Below are 13,635 nucleotides of genomic sequence, written 5' to 3'. Positions count from 1 at the left end.
AAATACCACCATGGCAACATCTCATAGGAGTTAAGAATTTAAATGCTTCCTGCCCATCCTATCTATGTAGCTGTGACTCTTTGGTCAGGAGGTAATCTGTTGTGATACACCACAGGCTGTCACCCTAAGGGGAGGGAGCACCTACATGGAAGGTGATGAGAAGACAGTTGTGAGGGAATTTTATGATACAGGGATCTCTACAGGAGGCGGGTTAGGACTGGTGTGAGTCCGCTTCAGCAGCACTGTGTATCTGTGCACTTAACTTTTAAACACAGTGGTCTGGTACAGCAGATGACGTAGCTACAAACCATTTAGGCCTGTATGGTGCAGTCCAAGCTTTCTTCCTTTCAAAGAGTAAACAAAGTAGTCATTGCCTGGAGAACTCGTGCTCTTTTAAGATCTCTTTTTCATTCTCAGGTTACTCACGGGCAGGAAGATTCACACAGAAAAAGACGCTTTGGAGGTAAGTAGGCAAGGAGTAGGATGTGTAAGATCTCTTTCTGAATTCCTGCCTGCAATGCTAAAGTTTGCCATTTGTCTTAAACTTTGACATCACTTTGGCCTCTGTCCTTTCTCTCTGTTTATCATAAAAGCTTGTGCAGTCCAGGCGCAAAACATTTCTGTTCTAGTGTCAGACTTCTGAAGAAACTTCCCGAAAGAACTACAGATGAAGGCATTACAGTGGTAGTGAGCGTGAGCTCGTTTTCCTGCAGTGTAAGAAGGGTAGCAGCAGCACATGTGGCAAGTAACCACACGCTGTCAGCGCTGTGGAAATGCACTGGTTGGGGTGAAAACCCCGGGTGAGCCTGGGCATTAGAAACCTGCATGAGTCGCTCCCTCTGCTGTCCACATATGAGTTGTGCAACAGCAATGCTGAGTGTTGGAACACGTTCCTCCATACAGACTGTTTGCACGGCAGAGAGCTACTAGCAAACTCTTACAAGGATTGACTGAACACACTCTGAATCTCTTCCTGACAGTGCTTGCTGGTGCTCTGTTTCTCTTCCTTAAATTGACTCAAAGGGGGTGAGACCTGGGTTGCAAAAGGGTAGATTGCGTAGATGAGAAACCAGACTGGGAGTGATGGCCTTCGAGTACTCCTGGTGAAAGACAGACAAATCCACAGCATTGATAGCTGCTGTCATCGCCATACAGAGATGATGGGTGGTCCACAAATACACTGCATTGAGATGTAAGGATTTATCCTTTTACACAAACTGAAGAAAACAAAAAGCTACAGGTCTTAGCGATGAAGGACAAAACAGAAATATGTTTTTATTGGTGTCTTTGTTTTGTTGACTAGTCAAGTGCTTTCATAATGGACTGATGTTACTTCTTCAGTTTGGTTTTGAACTTCAAAGGAACACAAAATCTTTTAAACAAACAGCAGCTGCAGTGGCACCCTGGAGAGTAGCTGGGGTCTGTCATCCCAAATGTTTGTTGTTCTTTTTACTCCAGCAACGTCATGCAACATGGGCTGATTGCCATCTCTTCATGGCAGGAAGCAGCTCCAAAGATCTCAGTTCTTTTAATTTCCCCCCTCCCCCCCAGTTTTACATTACCCCACTGTGCTGGGTGAGGGTGATGAGCTGTGCTTCATGCCACTAGCTGCTACAGTTCTTCTGTTCTCATCGTCACCAGTGGAACCACAGCCTGGAGAACAACACTATTAACTGAGCAGCCATTAGTTTTAGGTTTGCATGTTTCAGCTGCAAGCACGAATTGCGTGTGCTAAACAATTTTAGAAGTTAGTTTTCTGACTGTCTCATTCATGTGATGGGTTTTAAAAAAATCTCTTCTAAAGAGCTAGAATTATACTTAGGAATGGAAACACTTTTAAAATAGTTTCTTGCAGGATATTATATTTTAATCTGTCTCCCCAGCTGCATGTCATATATAGGTCTATCCTTCTGAGTAATAATCCATGCTGGAATTTGTCCCCTTTGGAGGTCATAGGAATTCTGGCATCAATTTCCATGGTGACATGCTTTCATTCATTTCTTTAGCAAGACTAGTGATGATAGTATAGACTTTTAACATAAAATTAAATATGATGTAATATTAATGGAGAAGTGGCTAAGTCCTACAACTAGAAATACTGGTGATTAGGTTCTTGGTGAATTGTGACTAAGAAGTGAAATTGAGTTTAATGTTACTTCACAGGTTGATTATGTCAGCATATGCCAGTGGATTTACAGCTTCTTTAAAACCAAACCAATGTCTGTGCAAAGAGGTCTAACAGTTGAAGAAACTTGGAAGCTTAGACAAGAAAGAAAAGCAATAGAGAGTTAAAAAATAGCAGAAATAAATCCTTATCATTCAGCGGCTCATGAGTCATAGCTAGCCTGAGAGGATTTTTAGTTAAACTCTTCTGGGAGAATTAATATTTTATCTATGTTTTATGCTAAACTCATTATTGAAGTCATTCTTCTGTGAAATCAAAATCACTTCTGTAGCAACCAGTTGTGATGTCAGAAGTAGAGTATTAATGAGTTTAAGTGAGGAACACACAGTGGAAATATACCTGCAAAGGTGCATAATTTACAGGTGTAATTTGGGGTTTGAAACAGAATGAGAAAAGAAGATTGAGACAGACACACTTGTACGTCTCATTTAGCTCTTTAACTCTTTAATTTTTGCTAACTCTTAAAGTAGTAGCTAAACAAGACTTCATGACCTGGAGTTATTTGCTTTCTAGCAAGTGTTTCAAGATGCCAGCTCAGGTGCATGTGTCTGTATATTTGTTCTCTTATTCTTTTGATAGTATGTTCTGAAAACATGATGCAGACAAAAATTCTGATCACAGCTGATACAGAGTGTTATTTTCAGAGGAGCATCCAAAGATAATACAGAGATGCTTATATGTTTTAACAGGTGTGTACGTTTAAATACAGATATTTTGATTCCCCTATTTCAAATTAATTCCCCTAATTCAAGTGAACTCTTTGAGTAGAAGCTGTTTTTTCTCTTTACAAAAGATGCCAAAATAAGGTGCTTGTCAAAAATCCTCAGTACTATGAATGATGCAAAGTTTAATCAACACACATTGCAGTCACTGATTCCTGCCTTTTTGCACATGGAAAGGTAATGGATATGCTCCATGCCATGGGACCAGAAACTGTGGTGATCACAAGCTCAGATCTACAGGCGCCTCTAGGAAACGACTACCTAATTGCTCTGGGAAGCCACAGAAAAAGTAAGTCATGAACTCTGTCATTAAACTGTGCTTCATAACCTGTTCTGTGCTTTCAGTTACTTTTTTAATAAGTAGGTTCATCAGATGCATCTGTAGTGCATGGAAGGAGCTTAGATCCTTAAGTGAACTTCTCTTACAGTAATATCAGAGAGCAGTAAGAATGGGGCTGCTCCATGAGGGAGGACAAGCTGGGAGCTGAGCATGATCATAATACAGGCGGAGCACTGCCCTCACCAACAGGGCACAGGCCCACAGTATCTGAATAAGGTGAGCAGAACGAGTGGTGATGGCGGACAGGTCCCATTGGCAGTCCAGTGATCATCAGAGAAAGGAGAGACAAGCCAGGTCTGAGATTAATCTGGAAAATCTGATCAGTAAGTTGGGACAGCAGGGCTGTACGCAAGTACACCTACAACATAGCTCAGGCAAGGATGCTTGCACCCAGGCCTGAGCTTCCGTGCAGCTCCTGGGCAAGTGGGCAGAGGGTGCATGGGTGGAAGATGTCCTAGGTGAGGTTGATCAGGGCTGTTAAAGCCCCTAGTAGTGGCCCTGACAAGTAGTAGCGGTATAGAACAGGAACTTTGAATGTTTTGAATGCTTTTATGAAAAGTTACACTGTCCTGTTAGCAGATTGTTCCTCCCAGATAGGTCTGCTGCTTCTTTATATCCCCTTCTATACCGTCACCAAGATTCACTGTGTGTTTGGGCTGTTGCAGGATGTTTTTACCTGAGAAGGGCATAGTTATGTGGCATGGTATATACCATCTAAGGGATCTAAATGTGGGCATCACATTCTGGACTGCTGAGAGACTGAAAAAGTCTTGATATTCAAAACAGATTCCACTAAGAATCAATCAGTGGGTCTTAGCACTTGCTACATACCAGGTCTGGAATGTCTGGTCATTCCAATGGTGATTACAATATGGCACATGGATCAGATATTCTCTGCTGTTGTCTACAGCTGCTCTTGTGCCTTCATACAACCCAGAGATGCTCTAAATTATGGTTTGGGATGCCCCATCTAGGATTCAGCAGTCTCCATAAATATGTGGTTTCCTGAGCAAGCTGCTGCTGCTGCTGTCTAAATGAAAATAGGTTGCTCTCAATCCTTATGAAAATGAAGGTGCTAGCTACTGCTCCCTCTTAAGTGAAGTATGTACAGTATATAAGTTCTAAATGCTATCTCAACTTGGCAAAGTTTTGAAAGGTTGCACCTTTTAAAAGAGCTGGTACAAAGTTTACAATGCTCCTTAGCATCTTTACATTCCAAACAACAAAGAAATTCAAATCTGGTGATCACCTTTAAATTATAGTAAATGCTATTGTACTAATTGCTGGGTCTGTTACTTAACTGTCTGTCTGTATTGTAGCTAAAGCAGATGGTACCAAGATGACACAAAGAATTCGAATGGAGTCTCCTAAGGTGGATGCTGTCTTTGTTGGAACAGGAGACTTGTTTGCTGCTATGCTTTTGGCATGGACACATAAGCATCCAAACAATTTGAAGGTGTGGGAGAATTTACGTGTCTCTCTGCAAGTTTAGACTATATTTCTTTTTTTTTATTACTTTTAATCTATGACATTATTTAAAGACTTTCATCTGGTTTGGCTTTTTTTCTTCACCTCAGAGGATAAAAAGCAGAATTTCCTTTTTGCCAAAACATTTTAGCTTGTACAATTTTGGGCGGTCACATTTCAGTTACGTGGTTTTTGTAATTTTGCCACTTAAGATGCTCTCTCTAGAGAGAGAGACTGCATGCATGTTTGTAATTATATTTTTTACCCTCACTTAATAATCACTGAAAATCATTTATCAGATCTATTTTTCTATTTCTTTCCCTTAAGCACATAGAGTCATTGATATGGGTGTATGGTTTCTAATATCTGTTTTGGGAGAATTAAGAGAGTCTAAAGTGTTTTTTTCCCAAACTCTACATCACATAGTTGTCATCCTGTTTGTGTCTCAGTCATGTTTGCCTATTAATAGCAGTGTTTTTGAAATAATATTAAACTAGGCAGCTGAAATTTTACTAAAACCTGAATATATTATGTTAATGCAGGTGGCATGTGAAAAGACTGTGTCAGCCATGCAACATGTTCTGCAAAGGACCATTAAGAGTGCAAAAGGTAATTCATTTAAACCTTATTCTCTTGTTCTGTCTGGATTTGCATCAGAAGAAACATTCAAAGAGCTTTCTGATTTCCTGACTGAAGGGAGCTCCGTGCAGAAGCAGCCAGAGAATTTACAGAATGAGAGCTTGGTAGTCTTGTCAGTGCATGTTCCTTACTGTGTCCTCCAAGCCTATTTTTGACAACATCCGACTGAAGATGTCACTGTTCAGCTTGTAGTGGCACTACAGTCATGCTGACTGTGCTTGACTGCTTTGCAAAAGAGGGGTGGAAGAAATTGAGGAACTGCCGAGTTTGACATGCAAGAGACCTTCTGTTTTAAGTGTAGCTCCATCACTTTCCCTTTGAGTTCATGTGTTTAGTATTGAGAGGGGTTTATCAACTAGTAATAAACTGTTTGCTGTGTTGGGCATGTGAGGAGCAATTTTTGTTTCAGCTTCTGTCCTCTTGGAGTTCCCATGTATTTCAGTTCCTAAGGAGATCCAGATGGGATCTGTGGGTTCTCAGAGCATTTCTGTGTCACTTTCTAATAACAGCAGAGCTGTGTTTCTTTCCTGGAGAGAGGTGTAGAAAGGGGTGGTAAGAAATCACAGTGCTGACCTGGATCTTCCACTTTGGAAGCTTTTATCAGGGTAGTGAGGGGGGTTAGTAGGGGAGATAGGGGAGGGGAGGAGCATAGAAAAAATAGTGGGGTAACAGAACAATGTAACACGTTTCTTTTTATACTGCTGTTTTTAATGACATTCTGATGTCATCTTTTTAGCACAAGCTGGAGAAGGAAACAAACCAAACTCAGCCCAGCTGGAACTGAGAATGGTCCAAAGCAAAAAGGACATAGAAAACCCAGAGATCATAGTGAAAGCCACCGTGTTATAAAGGCTGTATGTCTCCAGTAACGCACAATGTATTGATGTCCTCATTTCTTTCCTGTAAATTGTAATATTTGCCTTAGATCTGTGACAGAAACCTGACTTTCATGAAATAGTGCCCAGCATAGGCAGATACCCACTCTCAAACATATGTGCTGGCCTTGCTCAGTTTTAAAAACAAAACAGTTAGTGTGTGTTGAAGCATATTACCAGGTATCAAAATGGCTGTCCAATTCAGTTAGTCTGTGTAATTACCCAGGGCAAGAGAGTACAACGTTCCTGCCTTGCCAAAGACTTCAGATGTGAATTTGCTAATGGAATGCTTGACTGACTGGAAAATATATTTCAAGATGGCATCTAGTGCCAATGGAGCTGGCTCCATGCTCCCTTTTCCTGGAGATATCTGGTTACCTACTCTGGTATTCAGTATCTCAGCTGCTATGAAACTAAGCAGGGTTAAAACTGCACACAAAGTTCTGGTTGTGTGTGGGAGTACTTTGAAGATGTTTGGCATATAAACTCTCTGAAGTGACCTTGAGGTGTCATTCATGTTACTGATAACTGCTCTTGTTTCTTTTCTATGAACAACTGCACAGCTTCATTTTTTGCAGGTACTGGCTGCTTATTTCTAATGTCTGTAGGTGCCCCCATGATTTTCTTCCAAAAGCTGCTCCAGAAACATCTTCATTAATAAGATAATATCTTTATTCAGTAGCACTGATTAGAAATTTGTAGTTCTACCTCTGAGGCCAGGATGATTCTTTGTTTAGTTTTTAACTAAGGACAAACATCCTGTAAGTACAAAGGAGAAAGCAGCTCTTACCCTGAAAGCTGGCTACCCTAGTTTGTTCTTCATGGATGGATGTATTTACAAACTACGTAGGGCACTTCCACTTAACAATAGTGAGCACTATTGGCAGCCTTACCAATGAAGCAATGTGGCAAAAGTAGTTTTTTTAGTTTAGTAAGGTTTAGTAAGTTACATATGTTTGCCAAACGCAGTGAAACATACAAAATTAATTTGTTTATAATGTAAGTATCTGCAGCCTATGCTGATTAGAGATGACAGAAATGCTTTCTTATTAATGCATCTTTATTTCAGAATTCTGCTTCATAAGGCTTCAAAATGGGATTCTTAATAATTTCAGCATTCTATACATCACAGCTACGTATTATACCAGTAGGGCAGATATGCTGACAGGTACTGACCACTCGTACTTCCATGTGATTTCAGTATGGTACTGAGGTTCTTGCTTCTCCTAAGGTGAGGTCTAGTCTGTTGTTAAATCCAAATTAAGTTGATGAGCTTTATTTGTGTCAGACAGCATAGGGAGATTAAAATTGCATTTCTACTTGCAGTGACATGAAGCAAATTTGCATTAGAGGAGAGGGCTGAGTTTTTCTTGATTACCTGAGTATGCCCAGGAAACTCAGTCATGGGTATCTCCCAGATACCTTTCCTGCATCTTCCTCATCACACCTGCCTAACTGATAGTGTCACTTGCATAGCTTGGGAGTCCCGAGGAGAGCTGGTTTGGAGATTGCTTTGGCCACTGAAGTCTTCACTTATCCCACCATTTTTGTGGATTTTCTGCCATTGTAAAAGTTAATTGGGTTCACCTAATAGAAGAGTAATTTATCCTTGAAGTGAATTTTTAGCTGAATAGATTTTTTTCATAGAGTGAGATTTCATAATTAATACATTTCTGAAATCCCTCATTTTCAGTATCTCTGAAGCAAATGAAATTTAAGAGATGAACACGTTTTGCAGTAAATGTAACAGGCAAACCTCAGGCTTTCACTCTCAACAACTAATAATAATTTTATTTCCTCTCATGCATTTGGCATTAAAAATGGAAAAAAAAATGCATATGACTTGAGAATGTCAAGGGGAAAAAAAAAACCAAAAAAACCCAGAAATTACCTACAAAATGTGACTCTACTGCCACAGTTTTTAGTAACCACTGCCATGAAATAACTTTCTAGCAATAAGAATTTTGGTGATGTGAAGAGTTGCTAAAATTAGCAGTCAGTAACAGAGATGAGCTCGTGGCTGGTGGCTGATATCCAACATGTAAAAAGACAAGAACTATCTTAACAGTGTGTGTAAATACCTGATGGGAAGCAGTGAAGAAGGAGCCAGACTCTTCTCAGTGGTGCCCAACAAAAGGATAACAAGCAATGGGCACAAATTGAAATACAGGAAATTCCATTTAAACATTAAAAAAACTTAATTCACTGTGAGGGTGATCAAACACTGGCACAGATTGCTTAGAGAGGTTATAGAGTCTCCATCCTTGGAGATACTCAAAACCTGACTGAACATGGCCCTGAGCAACCTGCTGTATTTGACCCTGCTTGTGCAGTGGGGTTGGACTAGACGATCTCCAGAGGTCCCTTCCAACCTCAACCATTCTGTGATTCTGTGAAATACAATGAATTGCCTTTCTTGGCAGTGCTGTATTTCTAAATTGACGCAAATATTTTTTTCTTCCTGAGACACAGACTTCCAGACAGGCTAGGAAATAGCTCGGTATTAATAATTTGCCCCTCTTTTAGGTAAGCTGCTTATTGCTTGGGCAGTTGTGCCAGAAATACAATTGCCTTTTTTGAGATAGTTGCTTTCGGCAAAAATACTTAAATACTGTAGCTGGTGATGCATTTCAACAGTCGAACACAAAAGTATTTTAACTGTTTCTGGCATTGATTAAAGAAGCGTTGCATGCTATATTCCAAACACAAGTGTGATTCTATGAGCTGCTATGGATCACATACAAAAATCTTCAGGTGGCTGAGCTTTGAGACCTCTGCTGGTTCCCTCAGATTGCTAAGAACTAGATGAATCCCAGGAGCAGTTCACATGCAGTAAATGACGTTTGATTTCTACGGTCCCATGGCTCCAGCACAGATCTTAGCTGGGTCTGGAACTGGCTTCTGGTACACTGTCTCCTATAGCCAGGGCTGTGGATTGCCCAGCACCCCCTGCACGAGCCTTAGCTTCGTTGCCAGTCACATAACACAGCCTGGCTTGGGAGCTGCCTAGGGCCAAATTGAGAGCCATATGGTGGCCATCACTGCACCAGTGCAGTGCAAAATTGAGGTTCTTCAATTCTTCACATCAGAGGATCAACAGGAGAGAGAAGCTCAAAATTGACCTTTTAAATTTTTTTTTAAGCAGCAATAATAGTCAAAATTTGCTGTCAAAGAAACCCTACCTGTTGTAAGCGTGTACTACAGAAAAGTCCTTTTAGTAAGTGTTAGACAGCACAATTTTTTTTTTTGCTTTCACAAGGGAATTGAGAGAAAGGCAAGGGCTGGTCTTTCTGAAATAAAGCAGCTTGGAATTTAGGAAACTTAAAGCTATCTTGCAAACAAGATTTTATCTGTAAACCATAACGAACCATGATCTTACCATAAAAAAGAAAGCGATATATTTGTTGGAGCAGCTTATACTTTTCAGGTGTGATCTTTTCCCACTGCTTCAAAGAATGGATCAGTTCAGTAATTCACAGCTTCCTTAGAATCTGTGACATACCCATGTTTAAAAAAAAAAAAAAAGCACGATGATACTAATGTGCTCAATTTGCAAAAGTTCATATTTTGCAGTAGCTAGACTCTGTAGCAATGGGCTGCTAGCTGCTTCTGCTTAAGTCCCCAGGGAGTTGCTCATGTGATACCTGTTTTAAACTCCTACTCACCTGATCTAAATTAGGTCAGGTTTATGTCTTCAGTGAAGAATTGGGCTTAACATCTCTTGCCAGGAACAAACATCAGAAATTATCTGTAAATATATTCTGTAGCTAATGTTTTGTAGTCACAACAGGCTAACAGGTATTTTTAAATGTCAAGGTATACACACTTAATACTTGGATGCTTTTTTATTTGTTCAGTTACACAGCACTTTTTCATAATGTTTGCAGAACAAAATTCAAAGACTCAGCACAGTTCTGTCCAATCTTTTACTCCTTCCTTCTGCATATAATAATCTGTATCTGTTTCTGAGTTCCTACTGTCTTTCTGGTGCAGCTGGAAAGTGTATCTGTATTAGACAGCTGCCCACTACTTATTTAAGGGCTTGGAGGAGACTTATCAGGGTTGTCTGATCCACTTGCAGATCCCTAGGTAAAGAAAAATGGTTAGTCTAAACTAGTTTAGGTCCCAATTGATTACAGAAGAACAAGCACTTTAGCCCAGAGAGTGGAGTCAATAACTAATGGATAATCTTCCATGACCGTCCTAACAGCATGCAAGGTGTCTGTAACCCACCAGTCCAGCATTCACCAGTTAGGGACTGCTGACTTCATTGCCACACGTATGCCCATGTGTATGTGTGAAGTTAGCAGCAAAGGACGCTTCTAATGGTGAAGTGTACATACGCGTGGGAACGGTGAATCCTTTGTGTTTGTGTCCAGTCGACTTGTGCACTGTTCGTTCTTTTCACTTACTGGAAGTAATTTCTGCTGGATCCCTTTTTTCTGGAATGAACTTTCCAGTGTATGTGGTCAGCCATTTTGATTACTGCAAGTGCACTCATTTGTGGACCTGTGGTGCAGGAGAGACCAGAAGTGTTTTAGAAATGATCTGCTCTATTCTGGGCCCAGATTAGTCTCTAAATGCTTAAAATTGACATGTACCTCTTTGGGAGACATGCATAAAGACGTGCTAAAATCAATGCTATTCATACTCTCTATATAAGAAATATGCAGTATGAATTGTTAACATTAATGTTTGTTTGCTGATTTTTATCATAAGCAGGAGAAATCTATAATCAATGTGTTATACAAAAGAATCGGGGGACTAAGGTTTCTAGCTACTCATACTACCTTTTTGAGTATCTTAACTATGTCTTGATTGGTGTTAATTTGTTGTCTGAGACTGTTACGGTGATTGTATTGATTAATTTTAAAATATGTGGCAAGGAAGATTGTAATAAAAGCATCTACATTTAATATACCATGCACACACAAATTGTTAGATCCTATTTTTAAATATGTTAATCATTTCAGAATTAAACAGAACAAGAACAGTTTGATAGTCTTGCTGAATAAAGTGGATGTAATTAAAGGTTTCCTTAGTTATATCCTAGTATAGAGAAAGGGTAGTTAAAAGTCAGAGTGCACATTTGTGCACTGTAATCATCTCATTGTGAGATAGGTAGGAAGTGAGTAACATCCTTGTTGTCTTAATATTTTTTTTTTCTTTAAAGAAGTTTCATGGGAAGACAGCTGTTGGCATTCTGCACCACTGCTCTTGTATGCATCTTACTTGCATGTGTAGGACCTCTCTGTGTTGTGCTCTTTGTTCCTGCATACAAGGTGAGAAGAGGGGCTTGGAATAAGAACCACAGCTCATTTTGAAGGTCTGTTTCTTGCGCAGCATTTAGCTGCACTCCCCTTCACAGAATTTTTATCTTACTACGTAGATTAGAGCATACAAGACTATATAGAAGGAAGCAATTGTTCCTGCGTGTACGAACAAGTGCTTCTGTCAGCACTCTACAGTGTCTCTGCTATGGGAGTATTTTGCACGAGGAAGAGAGCAGGTATCCAGTTTAATGAGAGCACTGGTTATTGGAGAAGGTGCTATGTCATTATGCTGATGCCCACTGGAGAAGTTTGGCTTATGTTTATACTAAACAAAACCAGCTCTCCTGAATAAAGGTCCTTGCCCATTTAAAGAGTACTTTTAGAAGCTGATATAAGTGTTATAAATTTTGGTCACTCTGAAACCAAAATATTTCTTCATAAATGGAAGCACAACCCCTTCTTCTACATCCCATTGCAGCCTTATTGGCTCATTGCCTAGTCATTCAACTCCTGTTAGAATCACAGGATAAGATTATTCAGAGAGCTGTTCTTCATGGAAGACATTTGCTTCTGCTAAGTGAGAGCCTACTGCTGAACAGTTTTGTAGCTTTCTAAAACGTATCCATTCAAGATGCATATCAGCCATGGAAACTAAGCTTTGAGATGTTCAGTCACAACCCTGAAAATAGCTCTCCTCTTTTAAATAAATGAGGAAAACAGCGAGTTTATACATGCATGCAGGAGCAGATTTAAGGTAAATCCACGAGGTTCAGTCAGAAACTGGAGGAATGTGCCCTAAACACCTGGCCAAGAGTGTTGAATGCAGAATGCAAGGGAGCTGCTATTGTCAGCACGATTTTTCAGGAGAGCCCAAGCTAGTTCTCACATTTTGCAGAAGGGAAGAATGTGGTTTGGTTTTCAACAGCCTAGGAAGATCCCGTCTGCTTCACCAGGAAACTCAGTGCCAGGTTCCAGCCCCAGCGCCACCAGCCACCAGTTTGGTGCTTTTACTGCACCAGCAGCAATGGACCTCAAGGCAAATGGGATGTTCCCAAGTATGCTCCTAAATAAGCATGCGTTCCTGACTTAGTGCCTCCACAGTGCAAATAACAGTAATAAATCCACAATTTGCAAAGAAGTGAATAAGGCAGCACATTATTCAGATAGAGAAAACCAGCAATATGAGAAGGCTGTGCCATATGTTACCGCTGAAATCATATGTACTCCTTACCTATTGCCCTTGTGGTTGCATTGCTATTTAGAAAAATCTGTGCGTAGAAGAGTGTAATATATGTACTCTGTGTGTGTGTGTGTGTTGAAGCTTTATTTGCAGTGTGGTGGGGTGGGAAACAGAATTTGGGGGCTGGCTGTGTAGGCCTTCAGGATGTGAGCAGAAGGTCTTAAAGAATTATATTTTTATAGATTGTGCTGAAGCCTTGGGTCCCAGCCACACATAGCCTTTTCTTCCAGAAAAGTAAAATGGTTTGGAAAGACAGTCAGGTGGCTGTAATATAGTAGGGATAGTACAACCCCACCAGCCCTGGACAAACAGAATAACTTAATAAAAGATGCCTTTTTAAGTAATATTTTTTTAGTGCTGAATTGTTAAAGAAATAAATATTTATGAGCAAACTTTCTATGTACTTAAAGTTTGTGTGGTGCTTTGTACTGACTAGGTGGACCTGTTATATGTTTACACATCTTAATGATTGTCCTTGAGGTGTATGTAGTAATTCAATGACTTTTATGTCAGAAAAACAGTGAAGTTGTGTGTAGTAGCAAATGATTTAATTTCTACTGAAACTATAAGCTTTTGTAGTGTTTGTGTATTTTTCTGGTTGGCGGTTATGAGTTGTATTCTTTCTGCAGTAAGGCTTGTACGCTTGATTGTAGAGAGAGGCAATAGGATGGTAGATACCATTGTTTAAAAAGAAAACCCTAAATATTGCTACCTTATCCATTATAAAATCAGGTAAGTTGTGGCATAAGCCTGAAATTTAGATTTTGCATTGGAATAAAGTATCAAATACATCTAGGGCAGGTTAAAAATAGGTGAGGGATTTGTTTATTTAATTAAATAAGACTGGGGGAATCTTACAAGTGCTTAATAGCAACATATAAATGAACAAGCCAA

At 39.9% G+C, this 13,635-nt stretch overlaps 1 protein-coding gene across 1 annotated transcript in view; it reads left to right on the top strand.

Moving 5' to 3' along the window:
* PDXK (pyridoxal kinase) overlaps positions 1-13,144 on the top strand; it is a 51,775-nt gene extending 38,631 nt beyond the window's left edge. Inside the window, exons 7-11 of the mRNA XM_075033613.1 lie at positions 418-463; positions 3,085-3,196; positions 4,567-4,703; positions 5,257-5,323; positions 6,090-13,144. Coding sequence (XP_074889714.1) covers positions 418-463; positions 3,085-3,196; positions 4,567-4,703; positions 5,257-5,323; positions 6,090-6,202 — 475 coding nt within the window. The 3' untranslated portion in view covers positions 6,203-13,144. The remainder of the gene's footprint in view (positions 1-417; positions 464-3,084; positions 3,197-4,566; positions 4,704-5,256; positions 5,324-6,089) is intronic.
* Positions 13,145-13,635: the final 491 nt, after the last annotated feature.

The sequence above is a fragment of the Buteo buteo genome, chromosome 8 (assembly GCF_964188355.1).
Source record: "Buteo buteo chromosome 8, bButBut1.hap1.1, whole genome shotgun sequence".
In the NCBI taxonomy this organism is placed as follows: domain Eukaryota; kingdom Metazoa; phylum Chordata; class Aves; order Accipitriformes; family Accipitridae; genus Buteo; species Buteo buteo.
This window is presented reverse-complemented; position numbering and strand designations above follow the sequence as displayed.